The sequence below is a fragment of the Bufo gargarizans genome, chromosome 3 (assembly GCF_014858855.1).
Source record: "Bufo gargarizans isolate SCDJY-AF-19 chromosome 3, ASM1485885v1, whole genome shotgun sequence".
Classification (NCBI taxonomy): Eukaryota; Metazoa; Chordata; class Amphibia; order Anura; family Bufonidae; genus Bufo; species Bufo gargarizans.
In genome coordinates, this window is record NC_058082.1 from 89,236,244 (window position 1) to 89,251,421 (window position 15,178).

The window sequence follows — 15,178 nt, forward strand, 5'->3', positions numbered from 1 at the left end:
TGTGGTCACATGACCATGTCCTTGCAGCTCTTTCTTACTTCCTGTGATGTTATGTCCATGGGCGGGGCAGTGATAGGGGAGTGTCTATGTAACTGGCTGGGTGGGAGGAGCCATAAGCTAGCTGGGTGTTGTTAGAGGTGTAGATGGAGATGTGGCAGAGAAAGGAGAAGTGCATCATGGGTTTGGTTGGATACAGGAACAGGAAGTGCTACTTACAGGATGGAAACAAACCAGCGGCATTGGTTTACATATTGATAATAGGTCAGGAGAGTACAAATTTAAAAAATTGCATGGGGAAGATGAACCCCTAATCTGCTTTCATCATGAAGCATTGTACAATTTTCCTACTGCTCTTGACATTTCTCAAAACCTCTGCTTGCTGACTTCAATAGGAACTTTCATTGTGTCAGAAGGTAAAGATCTCCCCTGGCAATGTGATGGACACGGGTGCTCGGTTAATTACAGTCCATGGCTCGGATGCACACGCTGTACTACCAGTTCTGTATCTATGTGATTATTTATGATCAGGATTGATGTTTAGTCAATGGAAGTTAACAATCAATGACTGCAAGCAGAGATTTTGAAAGGCATGGGGAACAGACAGTATGTTGGAAAATTATAAAACTTTGGCACAGTTAAGTCTAATGGAGGATCTAAAAAGGGGGCACATGACACAGGGTTCCTCTCTGGTGCTCTTTCCCTCTCTGGCATGCACAGGTTCCTCATAATAAAATATCCAGCAAGTGTTTAGTGTTTCACGTAACTTGCATTAATGAGGTTAATAGAAATCACTTATGGCGTGTCCGATTGCCATGTCTTAGTTCTAATCATATGGTAGTTGGGATTCTAAGGGCTCTTTCACATGAGCGGATGCTGTGCGTGTCATCCGCTGCGTGAAAGAGAGCCAAGCCCCGCTCTGGACAGCAGAGACACGGAGCAGTAACATGATTGATAACGCTCCGTGCCTCTGTCTGACCTTTTTACTACAAAATCACAGTGAGATAAAGTTGTCACCGTGATTTTGTAGTAAAAAGATCACAGAGATGCACAGAGCGTTATCAATCATGTTAATGCTCCGTGTCTCTGCTGTCCAGAGCGAGGCTTGGGGCCCTTTCACGCAGCGGATTATCCGCACGGCATCTGTTTATGTGAAAGAGCCCAAAAGGTGGATGTACACTTTATATAGCTGTTATTGTCTGTTCCTCCAGACCCTTCCCCAATACACATACACCCGCTATGTGAAAAAGGGAGAAATTGTTTGCCAGACACCTCTGACAGCAGATTATCCTTATACAGGACAAAAGGATCAGGCATGTTGAAATTCCCCCTATACATTAAAGGGCATCTGTCAGCAGATTTGTACCTATGACACTGGCTGACCTGTTACATGTGCACTTGGCAGATGAAGACATCTGTGTTGGTCCCATGTTCATATGTGCCCGCATTGCTGAGGAAAATGAAGTCTTAATATATGCAAATTAGCCTCTAGGAGCAACGGAGGCGTTGCCTTTACACCTAGAGGCTCTACTCTCTCTGCAACTGCCGTGCCCTCTCCACTTTGATTGACAGAACCAGGCAGTGTAAACATCATCATGCCTGGCCCTGTCAGTCAAAGTGGAGAGGAAACGGCAGTTGAAGAGAGAGCAGAGCCTCTAGGTGTAACGGCAACACCCCTGTTTCTCCTAGAGATTCATTTGTATATATTTTTCTCAGCAATGCGGGCACAAACTAACATGGGACCAACACAGACGCCTTCAGCTGCCAAATGCACATACAACAGGTCAGCCAGTGTCAAAGGTACAAATCTGCTGACAGATGCCCGTAAATGGTTTCCTGGCACTGCCAAAATTGGCACCCCATACTTCTGCTGGAAGTCGTCCAGAGAACTACAAAGCTATGTCCACTGTGTAGTGGACGGAGGTGGTTATGGCAGCGCTGCTTCCGCTGAAGTGAGTGGTGGATGGAGCTGTGTACTTCCAGAACAGCTGATCGATGGAGTGGGGGATATCTGACTTTCGCCGATCAGACAGTGATGGCCTATTCCGAGGATGGGCCATCACTTGTAAAATTGTGGACAACTCTTTTAACTAATCTCATTAAAGAACTGATTCTATTCTGTTTTAAGTGGAGATGAGGCCACACATACATAGTTCCTCTCCAAAAATGTTTGGAATGGAATGGAGTGAGAATATACATGGGATTCTCATTAAGTGACTATAAATGAATGTCTTCTCCATCAAGATAGGGTTTGGACCAGGATCAGCCTATTTTCAGGCTGACAGAAGTTCTAGTTGCTAGACCTTCACGAGCTGTCATCTTGACTATGTTTTCTGGATCTTAACATGATGTGTTAGGTCTTATAATATAACGTTATGGGGGAGATTTATCAAAACAGGTGCAAAGGAAAAATGGAAAATTGGGAGTTGGTGGTGGCTGCTCTCCTATATAGTCTGTGGTATGGTGCTTACAAGTCCAAGGAGAGGACACCCTACCTCTCGATTAGAGGAGATTTTTTGAACAAAGGTATATGGACGAGCACTCTACCATTTGGCACACATTTATTGTAAATAATGAAAAAATAAAATAAATTGATATAATAGCATGTAAAAACTTCTTAAAACAACACTATAAAATAACACTATAAAATAAGTATTACCACAATGGGGTAATTATTTTCGTAATTGGAGATGATCAATTTCCCAACAGTCCTGAGACCACGTTATATAAGGTCCTCTGATTGTAGCCTAAAAGTCCATAGGGATAATGTTAATATGACTTAACAGGCTCCAGCACTGTTTCGTATGTCAGATCATAGTCCCGTAATATGCAGTAAGGCGAAGATGAGGTGAAGATGAAATGACCGGCTTAATAGCCGCTTACCTCCCATTCATATGTTCCTTTAATCCTGCGTTCTGGTCGGACTTTTCAGGGTATTATACTTGAATCCTGCAGTACAGCCGGAGTGCGTGGAACACCTTAGATGGTATCGGAGGCCGGCGTCTCACGTGGTTCCACTCGGTGTCCGCGCTGGATGCTAGCGAAGCAGCACCTACGTCACTTCCTGTGTGGTCAGGTGGTGACGTGTACCTTGTATTTCGGCCGGTGGTTTCGAACTGCGGTTCCCTGATATTTCAATCTTGCAGGTATCGGAATATTGTCTGCATGGCCATGCAATTTGAAAGAGTGTAGACAGGTATATGGCGTAAACCCAGACGCGTTTCGGGAGTTGTCACTCTCCCTTCCTCAGTGGTTGTGCCATACCTGTCTAGATACGCCTTATATACTTCCCAGGGTTATCTTCAAAGCCTGGATCGGACCTCAGGATGTAATCCTTCCGTTTCAATGTCTGGGACTTCCATTCTCACAGTCTATCTTTACTGTCTATTTTGTAGTTGGTAATATCCCATTTTTGATATCAATACATATAATTTTTCAATCATTCTTCTGTTTCCTTCTTTTATAAAAAGCAAAACGGAGGGAAAAAAGTTTTTTTTCCCACTCAACCTATACCCCGTTTGTGGATATACGCTTCCATTTAAAACCATGGTATATCAGTTAATATTGGATACTTCACTACATACACTCCTTAATATTTATACTATTTAATATACTGATAAACACATAAAATGTTAAAAGGTTAAAAGATGCTGATATTACAGAATAAAGTAGCTAAAATGGATATCTGATACAATGTATATGAATGTATTAGTGGCAATTGGACACAATAATCTAATGCCTGTCATAGATACCACAATATATGTCTTACCGCAATAGAGGCAAAACTTAACAATATTAATGATTCAGATGGTGAATATGGTATTGAGGCTCCTATATGAGGACAGCCCTATTATCAATATGTGATCCCACATTAAAGGCACTCTCACAAAAACCCAAAGAGTTCCAGCTCTGAATTTAGGCCCGACGGTAACAAGCTCCCAAATTCGTATATTCGTCGGGACTCCCTTCTGGACATGTGTTTAATATAGTTGCCTCCTCTCCAGTGTTGATCTACCTTTTCCAGCGCCACAAAGACGAGGCTGGCCGGGTCACTATTATGGACCTCCTTGTAATGCTTAGACAAGGAATGCTTGTCGTAGCCTTTCTTGATGTTAGATATATGTTCAGCCAGTCTCGTCTTTAATAACCGTTTGGTTCTGCCAATGTATTGTTTATTGCAGGGGCACTGGACTAGGTAGATCACACCGGAGGAATTGCATGTGAGGCAGTCCTTGATGTCCCAGACGAAGGGATTTTGTGTAGAGGGGACTGTGGTGGTCTTACGGGGTTTGTTATTAATTCTGCATGCGATGCACTTGCCGCATTTGAAAAACCCTTTCAGATCCATCCAAGTCCCTATCAATGATCTTTTTTTCTCTCTAGTTTTCACAGAGGGGGCTATTTTAATGCCAAGATTAGGTGCCCTAGTAAATATAACTTTTGGGGATGTGGGTAGAAGGTGGCCTATCACCTTATCATTCAGTATATGATGCCAATGTGTCTTCACTATTTTTTGTATTTTTCTATGGTCATCATTAAAGGGAAGGATGATCCTATTGTTCCTCTCTTCACTTGTCCGGGATTTTTTCTTAATTTCAACCTGGTTATCAAAAAAGGTTTGTCTGTCTAGTTTTTTAACTCTTTCCAGGGCTTTTTCCACCACCTCATCTGGATAATCCTTCTCCCGGAACAGTTGCCGCATTCCAGCTGCCTCCTCCTCAAAACGTAGGTCTTCCGTACAGTTCCTCCTGATCCTTCGAAACTGGCCAGTAGGGATATTGTCAAGCCATCTTGGGAGGTGGCAGCTGGAATATTGGATGAAGCTGTTTCTATTCGTCGGCTTAAAAAAGGTATTACAGACAAATCTGTTATTCTGTCTTCTGATTACCAGATCAAGGAATTCGGTTTCTTCCTTGATTATGGCATTAAATACCAAGTTCAGTTGGTTCTCATTGATCTCTTTCAAAAAGAGATCAAGGGAATCCCTTTCACCCTTCCAGATGAACACCACATCATCGATGTAGCGACGCCATAGGGCCAGCTAGACCTTCATGAGCTGTCATCTTGACTATGTTTTCTGGATCTTAACATGATGTGTTAGGTCTTATTATATAACGTTATGGGGGAGATTTATCAAAACAGGTGCAAAGGAAAAATGGCTTAGTTGCCCAAAGAAACCAATCAGATTTCCCTTTTCAGAGCTCCTTTGGAAAATGAGAGGATCAATCGGATAGGCTGCTATGGGCAACTAAACTAGTTTTCCTTTGCACCAGTTTGGATAAATATCCCAGTTTGTGTCATGTCATTACTTAATGCCATTTTTTTTTTTCTTACTAAAGCCTCCTCCAGGTATTTGACTATCTTCTGTCATCTAACATGCTTTCTATCTATCTTCCAGAAACGATCTACAAACAATATGGATTGGGGAAGTCTTTATGAAATCATTGGAGGAGTCAACAAACATTCCACCAGCATCGGCAAAATCTGGCTCTCTGTGCTCTTTATATTCCGTATTATGATCCTGGTGGTGGCTGCAGAGAGCGTCTGGGGCGATGAACAGAAAGACTTCATCTGCAACACCTTACAGCCCGGGTGCAAGAATGTTTGCTATGATCACCACTTCCCAGTCTCTCATATCAGGCTCTGGTGCCTTCAACTCATTTTTGTAGCCACACCGGCACTGCTGGTTGCTATGCATGTGGCCTACCTGAAGCATAAAGAAAAAAGACAACTACAGAAGAGCGGACAGTGTGATGAAAAGAACTTGGAAGCCCTGAAGCAGCGTAAAATTAGAATTGTAGGTACGTTGTGGTGGACCTACACTGTCAGCATTGTGTTCAGAGTCATATTCGAAGCTGCTTTCATGTACCTCTTCTACTTCCTCTACACTGGTTTCCATATGCAGCGTCTAGTGAGATGTTCAAACTGGCCTTGTCCCAATCTGGTGGACTGTTTCATTTCTCGGCCTACTGAAAAGACCGTATTTACCTTCTTCATGGTTATTGTCTCCGGCATTTGTATGGTCCTCAACGTGGCAGAGCTATGCTATCTCATCATCCAGGCCTCATTGAGAAGATCCAGGAAAAATGCCAGGAAGCACATGAACCATATTAGCGGGCCAGAAGAGAAGCAGAACATGTTAAATGAGCAGAAGGAGCAATAATTCAGCTGTCGTTTAGGGGTTCCTTGTTAACCCAGCCTGCCGTTATGTCCAAAGACTCTGTTCATGTAGTTAAGAAGCAGAAAAGCTCATCTGACCTAAAGAGAAACTTGTGGATCCAGAATAAGGAGCTGTAGATTATAAATGACAGTCAAAAGTATTTCTATTTCTGGATTTTATGTATTTTTTTGTGGGTTTTATTTTTACTATTTATGTTACAAAAGTTACTTAAGATGGTAACAGATGAATTTTGTACATTTCATGACTGTATGTGAATGATAACACTGCCAATTTTCTTATTAAGAGGTTAATATGAGACGCGTGCAATGAGATGATGACCGAGGTAAGTCAAGACTGAACTATATTGTATTAATCCATTTTTACTTGCCTCGGAATGTTTTATACAAATATGTGTTAGGAGGAGTGTTCTCATTTTAGTGTGTGTACTGACACATATCTGAGACCATAGGGATTGTCCTAATCCCACCCAGAACTGCCTTGCAGGGTGCATATTGCTGCCTTCAATACATTTGCTGCTGAGATGGAGCAGGAGAGAGGTGAGAAACTTCTTTACTGAAGGTGGAACTTGAAACTTTGCATCCAGTGTAAAGTGCTTTTTGTTTTGTTTTCTTTTATTTCACTTTTCAGAAGAGAATGAGAAACATTTAATAAAGTTTTTTTCTGTAAAGACTTTATAATTTGACCACTTTGTATGTTGGATTGATGTCCTTCTTCTGCCTGGCGGGGTATAGGTGCTTGTAGTGTGGATTTACAGCTGGAATGTTACTTTTTGTGCAAAAAATCCAGAAGAGCAATTTAAATGTTGATGTAAGAATAATGTTCTGTCAGACCAAATACTCATGTCTTTTTGGGATCTTCCCAGCTGTAATACCAGCAATAGGTCACTAGAGGGAGTGGTGCAAGTACAATTGTCAGAATGTAAGAATTTTTTTGTATTAATGTCTATGTATAGTTTGAATAAATAATTTTTACTATACTTTTTCTCAGTTTTTTTAAGTGATGATTGGTTGTAGAGTAACCAGGCCTTTGAATAGGTATCCAGTCTCAATGACTGGAAAAAAAGTATATGCACAACACTGCTATAGATAGGCCTAAGCTACCTATTAATCTCAATAATAAGAAGGTGCTTATGAATTGCACAAAGAGCTTGTCAGAGTTGGAGTACTTCTAGACATCAGAGAGCATGGGCCCCCACACGGGATGTCCCTTTACAGCGTCGGCCAGAAGTCCCTTGGACCCACAAGAGGAAATGATTCTGAGGGTCCTCCCTCTGTGTATATAGGACCTTAAGGGCCTTGTTTTATTAGGGTAAATTATTGTCAGAGTTTGGGCCTATCGGAGGATCCTCTGGAACTCCGCTCATAGAAGCGCCGGTGCCTTCTCAAACAGCTGATTGGCGGGAGTCCCGGCTGTCAGACCTCCACTGATCAGATACTGATGACCTATCCAGATATAAAATCCTGGAAACCCCTTTTAAGGCTCCTTTACACTGATGGATTTAGCAGGCGATTGTCGGGAAGGTCCCGACTAACGCCTGCTCGTCAGTGAAGGAGAAGCTGCTTTTACATGCAGTGATCTCCTCCACAGTACGGTGAGGAGTGATCACTAATGCCATCGCTTATCCCCATACTGAATCGATGTTTGCTGGCAGCAGAGTGATGTTTAGATGGCTGATCTGCTGCCGCCAAACAATGATTCTGGTGACCACACAAACATTCATATTACATGATTATCCGGCCAGTGCTCGGCCAATGTAAAGAGTCCTGCAGAACAATCCAATAACCTATTCAAGTGCTACCAGCCCCAAAAAAATGGACACAAACCTGCGTCTATATTTACAGACTGGGATTTATGGACTGATAGCAACCTGACCCTGTGCTTTACAGTCACTAATTTGAAACATGGATATCTAATACCATATTTTACCCATCAAACCACAGAGTAATAGCTCTACGCCATATAAATGTAAGGCTTCTTTCACACCTGCAGTTGAGTGTTCCAGCCGGCAGACAATGGCGGGAATCTGCCGGACAAAAAACGTTGCATGCAGCTGTATTTGTCCTGCTGAATCCCGGCATATTTGTCGGGTAGCTGCTGGATCTCAGCCGGACCCCATTATAGTCAATGGGGCCAATGGACATTCCACTACTGTTTGGCAATGCTGGATCCAGTGAGCTCCGGGATGCTGTTCTCTGGCAGAACTGTGTTTGCCAACCAGTACAACTCAATACAATCTTACAATAAGTTACCTTTGATTTTACACAGGACTACAGAACCACACAAAATAACGTACATATACTAAAGCAGGACTGGCCAACCTGCGACTCTCCAGCTGTTGTAAAACGACAATTCCCACAGGCACTGCTGTAGGTTGATAGCTGTAAGCAGACTGGGCATGCTGGGAGTTGTAGTTTTGCAACAGCTTGAGAGCCGCAGGTTGGCCCTCCCTGTACTAAAGTATACGGCAGTATAGCACTAGACCTATTGCTGTATGCCTCTAACCTTACCAGATGGTTCAGTGATTAAATATAGACCCTTGCGTAGAACTAAAGTTTATAGGTATGTAGCCGAAAGCTCTACATAATGTATAAAAATACTAAAAAAGTAAATGTTTTCACTTTGCTGCTTAAGCTTTTGAGGACACAAATGTCACATGTCCTCGACCAGCAGTCTTTTGGGCTATGGTGCAGAGAACTACTCTAAAATGACACCGATTGCATCTCCATTAAACTACTCAGGGTCAATGATCAAGTAATATCCTGACCTTTTCTGTGTAATCTGGGTCTCCTCCCTTCCCCAATACCTAGCATGCAAAATGTACAGCAGAGCTGTGGGCTATTAGGGCGGCTTCACCCACCAGTGACAGGGACCAGGGTTTGGAAGTGGCATGAAGGGCGTGGTCTAGCCCAGCCGGCTGCTAACTTGTTGGGTTAAGCCATGCATGCTCACAGAATGTGACAGCAGAGATGGATGAAGAGGAGACCCTGGACTTATTAATATTTATTTAACTTAAATCGATCTATCTACTAGTCTGTTACCATTTACCGCTATCTAATATTTATCTCATTTGTTTATCCATCCATTTATTTATTTATTAATATGTATTTCGCAAATCTATATATACCCAATTTATCAATCTATCTACATCTGTATATCTATCGATCTATCATTCATTCATCGAACAATTATCTATAAATCTTAATAAAAAACATACATCTATTTTTTACATATTTATCTATCCATTTATTTATTATTAATATTTCTTTCTAAAATATATCTATCTGATGTCTATCTATTAATCCATCTTCTGCATTTGTGTCATATAATATTTTCCTATAACTTTCCATTTATTTGTTATTTATTTATCTCAAACTATATCTATCTATACTTTGCATATCAGAAGGATATGATAGTGTATTTGTTATATAACACTTTAAGTGGTGGAATTAATAATACTATATATCATATATGAATAATATATGATTTCTAGTATACTGGTTGTGCAGTATGAAGCCATCAATAGTAGACATGCAGTGCAGGATGATGAGATCGGTATGTGTGTGGGTATACACCGCGTGCGCGGCTCTGTACTATACTGGCCAGGAAGAAGTCATCATGGCGCATGCGCATCCAGGACATTGCGCGGCCTGACCGGGAGAGAATCTTCAGTCTTCTGCACAAGCCGCGGCCCGGCGGGATTCGACAGGAGAGGTGGCCGTAACCAGGGGAGACCAAACACAACAACAGGTAAGAGGGGACTTATTTTCAAAAAAAAGGGTGGGAATTGGGTAATAAAATGTATTTAGAAAACTGATCGCTGTCAAATCATTAACAGATTTAACAGTGATCATTAAGATGAGAATACCCCTTTAAGTACCAGGCCATTTTTTGCAAATCTGACCAGTGTCACTTTAAGTGGTGATAACTTTAAAACGCTTTCACTTATCCAGGCCATTCTGAGATTGTTTTTTCGTCACATATTGTACTTCATGACACTGGTAAAATGAAGTAAAAAATAATAATTTTTCTTTATAAAAAAAAATACCAAATTTACCCCAATTTTTTTAAAATGCCAGATTTCCAAGTTTCAATTTCTCTACTTCTATAATACATAGTAATACCTCCAAAAATAGTTATTACTTTACATTCCCCATATGTCTACTTCATGTTTGGATCATTTTGGGAATGATATACATTTTTTGGGGGATGTTACAAGGCTTAGAAATTTAGAAACAAATCTTGAAATTATCAAAAACCAAATTTTTAGGGACCAGTTCAGGAGTCACTTTGTGAGGCTTACATAATAGAAACGACCCAAAAATGACCCCATTCTAGAAACTACACCCCTCAAGGTATTCAAAACTGATTTTACAAACGTCGTTAACCCTTTAGGTGTTCCACAAGAGTTAATGGCAAATGGAGATAAAATTTCTGAATTTAGATTTTTTGGCAAATTTTCCATTTTAATCCATTTTTTCCAGGCTATATTTTTTGCCCCGATTCTGTAGTTTGCAGAAACACCCCATATGTGGCCGTAAACTACTGTACGGGCACACAGTAGGGCGTAGAGGGAAAGGTGCACCGTGTGGTTTTTGGAAGGCAGATTTTGCTGGACTGGTTTATTTACACCATGTCCCATTTGAAGCCCCCGGATGCACCCCTAGAGTAGAAACTCCATAAAAGTGACCCCATTTTGGAAACTACGGGATATTTAGGGTACATATGATTTTTGGTTTATCTATAAGGCCTCTTTCACACGGCCATTATGGAAACATGTGCGGGTGCGTTGCGGGAACATTGACCCTGCCCTTGATAAAACACAGTGGACCAACACCAGCAGCTGACATGGCACCCCAGACCATCACTGACTGTGGGTACTTGACACTGGACTTCAGGCATTTTGGCATTTCCCTCTCCCCAGTCTTCCTCCAGACTCTGGCACCTTGATTTCCGAATGACATGCAAAATTTGCTTTCATCCGAAAAAAGTACTTTGGACCACTGTGCAACAGTCCAGTGCTGCTTTTCTGTAGCCCAGGTCAGGCGCTTCTGCCGCTGTTCCTGGGGAATGTGGCACCTGTAGCCCATTTCCTGCACACGCCTGTACACGGTGGCTCTGGATGTTTCTACAGACTCAGTCCACTGCTTCCGCAGGTCCCCCAAGGTCTGGAATCGGTCCTTCTCCACAATCTTCCTCAGGGTCCGGTCACCTCTTCTCGTTGTGCAGTGTTTTCTGCCACACTTTTTCCTTCCCACAGACTTCCCACTGAGGTGCCTTCATACAGAACTCTGGGCACAGCCTATTCGTTCAGAAATTTCTTTCTGTGTCTTACCCTCTTGCTTGAGGGTGTCAATGATGGCCTTCTGGACAGCAGTCAGGTCGGCAGTCTTACCCATGATTGCGGTTTGGAGTAATGAACCAGGCTGGGAGTTTTTAAAAGCCTCAGGAATCTTTTGCAGGTGTTTAGAGTTAATTAGTTGATTCAGATGATTAGGTTAATAGCTCGTTTAGAGAACCTTTTCATGATATGCTAATTTTTTGAGATAGGAATTTTGGGTTTTCATGAGCTGTATGCCAAAATCATCAATATTAAAACAATAAAAGGCTTGAACTACTTCAGTTGGTGTGTAATGAATCTAAAATATATGAAAGTCTAATGTTTATCAGTACATTACAGAAAATAATGAACTTTATCACAATATGCTAATTTTTTTAGAAGGACCTGTATGTTGTGCGTACCGCAAAATACATACGGTTGTGTGCATGAGCCCTAGGGCAACTCATTATAATAGTACATTTTATACCTCCTAATACACAGGTGAGCCGCTACAGAAAGGGAAATTCCTGTCTGCACCTGACTGATATGAAACACCTGCACCATTTTAAAAAGAAGTTCTGCAGCAGCTCAGGCATGCCGTAAGTTGTTTTGCAGTAGTGGTGGCACATAGCGGTCATAATACACACTGCAGCTGCTGAAGAAAATCTTTTATTAAACAGAGAGATGATGAGATGTCAATAAGAGGTTGTCTCATCTCTGTATCATTATCCAGTTCCAACACAATGTAATGTTATACGCAGACATGTCAATGGAAAGTTCCAACTGACCCCTATTATAACATCATGTCTCATTGGCTTTACTGTGTTGAAGGAGGATTTGCTGTGTATTGGAGTCCATTTGAACCAACAGTGTTTCTACTGATTACAGCCGGTGGTGCCAGGCTTGTCCTCTCAGCCGCCATCTCTTGTACTATCATAACACCTTTGTTAAAACATAAAATGATTTGTCTCTCTGGTGTTTGCATGGTGCAGCGATGGAGTGACTGGTGGGAATGGGCATCTGCCCACCCATGGTATGTCTGCTTCACTCACCTCCACAGCATGAGTCTATTCATTTATCTTCTCAATGTCAATTGTCTTAGAGGCACCTATGATGTCCTGAAGTCACCATGTGAAGGAATAATAATGTAACAATGATATCATGTATGAAAAGACATTCATGTCTATGCACAGCAGCAGTTTGAGTTATGTTACTCATAAGCCTTTGTCATCTGGGGTATAAGTCTATTGTCTGAAGAGAGAGGTGGCCATTTGCCGTTCACCATGTAACCATCACTACTCAGCTTTACGCAGTCTGGCTGAGTTTTCAATCAACTCTGTATCCTGCTCTATCGGTTTTATCTCAAAAAGACACAACAGCTTTTCCAAGAAGAAATGTCTTGAAGAATTTATTTCAGAGTGCACCATTTCCAAAACAGTTGGCATTGAAAAAAACGTTTAGTTTGTTGAAACTAGAGAAAGTTAAAATCATATAGATCAGGGACGCCCAAACTGCGTCCCTCCAGGTGTTGCATAACTAAAACTCCCAGTATGCCTGGACAGCCTACAGCTATTAGGGCAAGATGGGAGTTGTAGTTTGGAGAGCTGCAAGTTGAGCATCCCTGATATAGATAAATGATGCAAGTCTAGCCGAAAGCTTTTATTTTGCATGCTGTATACAGTATATTTCATTTGCAAGTGCTGGAATATAAAATGCCAGTTAAAATAGAAGAATTTTTTCCCTTTAGTCCTTCTCGAGGCTGTTAAATGATTTGCAGAATTGCACAGATCACACATCACACATCACACGTGTACCATTATATGAGGGGGGCCCTCACATGCAGAGGTTGTTTGGCAGGATCTCGATACAATTCAGTTGTAGAGCTCTTAGCTTACATGTATGAGTGAGGAAAAATGTGAAGTGCTTGCACTTTCAGTCCATTAAAAGCAGTTTCTAGGCTCGCAGGCCTGAGACGCCGAGTTGTAACCTACTCCATCATGTGCATGTCATGTGTTACACATGATGGAGTAGGTTACAACTCGGCGTCTCAGAAACACAGGCCTGCGAGCCTAGAAACTGCTTTTAATGTTTTGCAAAGAAAGGACTGAAAGTGCAAGCACTTCATATTTTTAATCACTCATACATGTAAGCTATGAGCTACTGTATATACATCTGAATTGTATCGAGAGTATGGACACAGAGTCGGAGTGAGACTCAAGGTCAGTTGTTATCCACTAGTGGGAGTAATTTGATACGTTGCGTTGTTTGGCAGGAATCACATGGATTTCTGCAGGCCCCATTCAGGTGAATCGGATGGATTTTCAATTGCAGATATTTTCTGCAGTAATATCTTCCCCATGTTAAGACACTTTACTCAAGCCGACTGGAAACCATACAGTATGACCACCTCATCTATTATGATAAGAAAGGTCAGCTCACTCCTAACATATCAACATAGAAATAGATATTGGGAGCAGAGCCAGCTTACATTGGCGGGCCTACTGACAATCTGATGTCTATGGTGGGTCAAAGCTATCAATGAATGAACAATCATGTCAGTGTCACAGCCATCTCATTGGAGGATTGGATTCAAATTGGAAGTAGCTTGGACTATTCTGTTTTACCGCCCACTGGACCATCGGGTTAGCTACATAAGTAGATTGCTCTGGGCCCATTTATGGGACTTGTTGGGAGAGGAGGCTGTGTAAGCAGGAGATATTGCTGACCATTTTGATGTGATACTACTGTAGTGGTCAAGATGGTTCAATAAGTCAACTATAATTTTCATAACAGAAAAATATTTAGTAAGACCGAGCATAGGAGGAGAAGAGTGATTCTTACTTGTTCGTTTTCTACGATGTGTCAGTAAAAGTAAAATGTATCAACCTGGAACCCCCTGCTGTATACTTTACAAAAGATTTCCTGGACTACATAGAAGGTAACAAACTATTCGGCTAGTTTCACACTAGTCTGCTGAATCTCTCTGCATTCAGGGCACTGGCCAGAAGCTACCAAATGCCGCAACCCGGCAAATATGTGATTTTTGGTTCATCTGATTTCCAGCATATTTGTCGGGTTGCAGCAGGATTTGCGCCGGTCCCCATTATAGTTAATGGGGCTGACAGGTATCAGGTAGCATCCAGCAAAGCCAGATCCAGACATCTCCACCGGAACAGTCTGCCGGAGATGTCTAACACTAGTGTGAAACTAGCCTTAGTGGTGAAAAGCATTATGATGCCTTCAAACGTGGCAGAATGCATTTGCCCAAAAATGTGCATCATAAAGAGCTCCCTATGTATTCCTATGTCTACTCAGTGCATCTGTTCCGCTATATAAAAGATGATGAGGCGCATTCACGAATATGGCTTTTTAGGCCGGTCTTAGTTGACCCCCCTGCGCTGCTGTAGCGTATGGCTAATTAATGACAAGGAATGCGACTCATCATAAATTAGTCACATATATGGCAGCCAGTGTGCATGTTTGGAAAACTACTCCAACCCCTGGCTGGTGCAGTTTTTATTCTACTTTTTCCAGGGGGAAAAGTAGTAAATTTGCCCCCAACACTCTTACCCAATCTCGCCTATCTGTTGCACTTGGCGTAAAGACAGATGTGTGACAAAATATTGTTGTACAGGCGTTAAAACAGTCGCAAAAATGCCCTTTGTGACTATTATGCCAGATGA

The 15,178-nt window shown here is 41.8% G+C and overlaps 1 protein-coding gene across 1 annotated transcript; it reads left to right on the forward strand.

The window, feature by feature from the left end:
* The first annotated feature begins 5,332 nt into the window (after positions 1–5,332).
* On the forward strand, positions 5,333–6,160 carry LOC122931965 (gap junction beta-2 protein-like). Its single transcript, XM_044286084.1, has one exon. The coding sequence runs from the start codon at positions 5,414–5,416 to the stop codon at positions 6,158–6,160; it is 747 nt and encodes a 248-aa protein (XP_044142019.1). The 5' UTR covers positions 5,333–5,413.
* Positions 6,161–15,178: the final 9,018 nt, after the last annotated feature.

Excerpts from the sequence above, each read along its gene's own strand:
- LOC122931965 (XM_044286084.1), top strand. The coding sequence starts at position 5,414 with ATGGATTGGGGAAGTCTTTATGAAATCATTGGAGGAGTCAACAAACAT.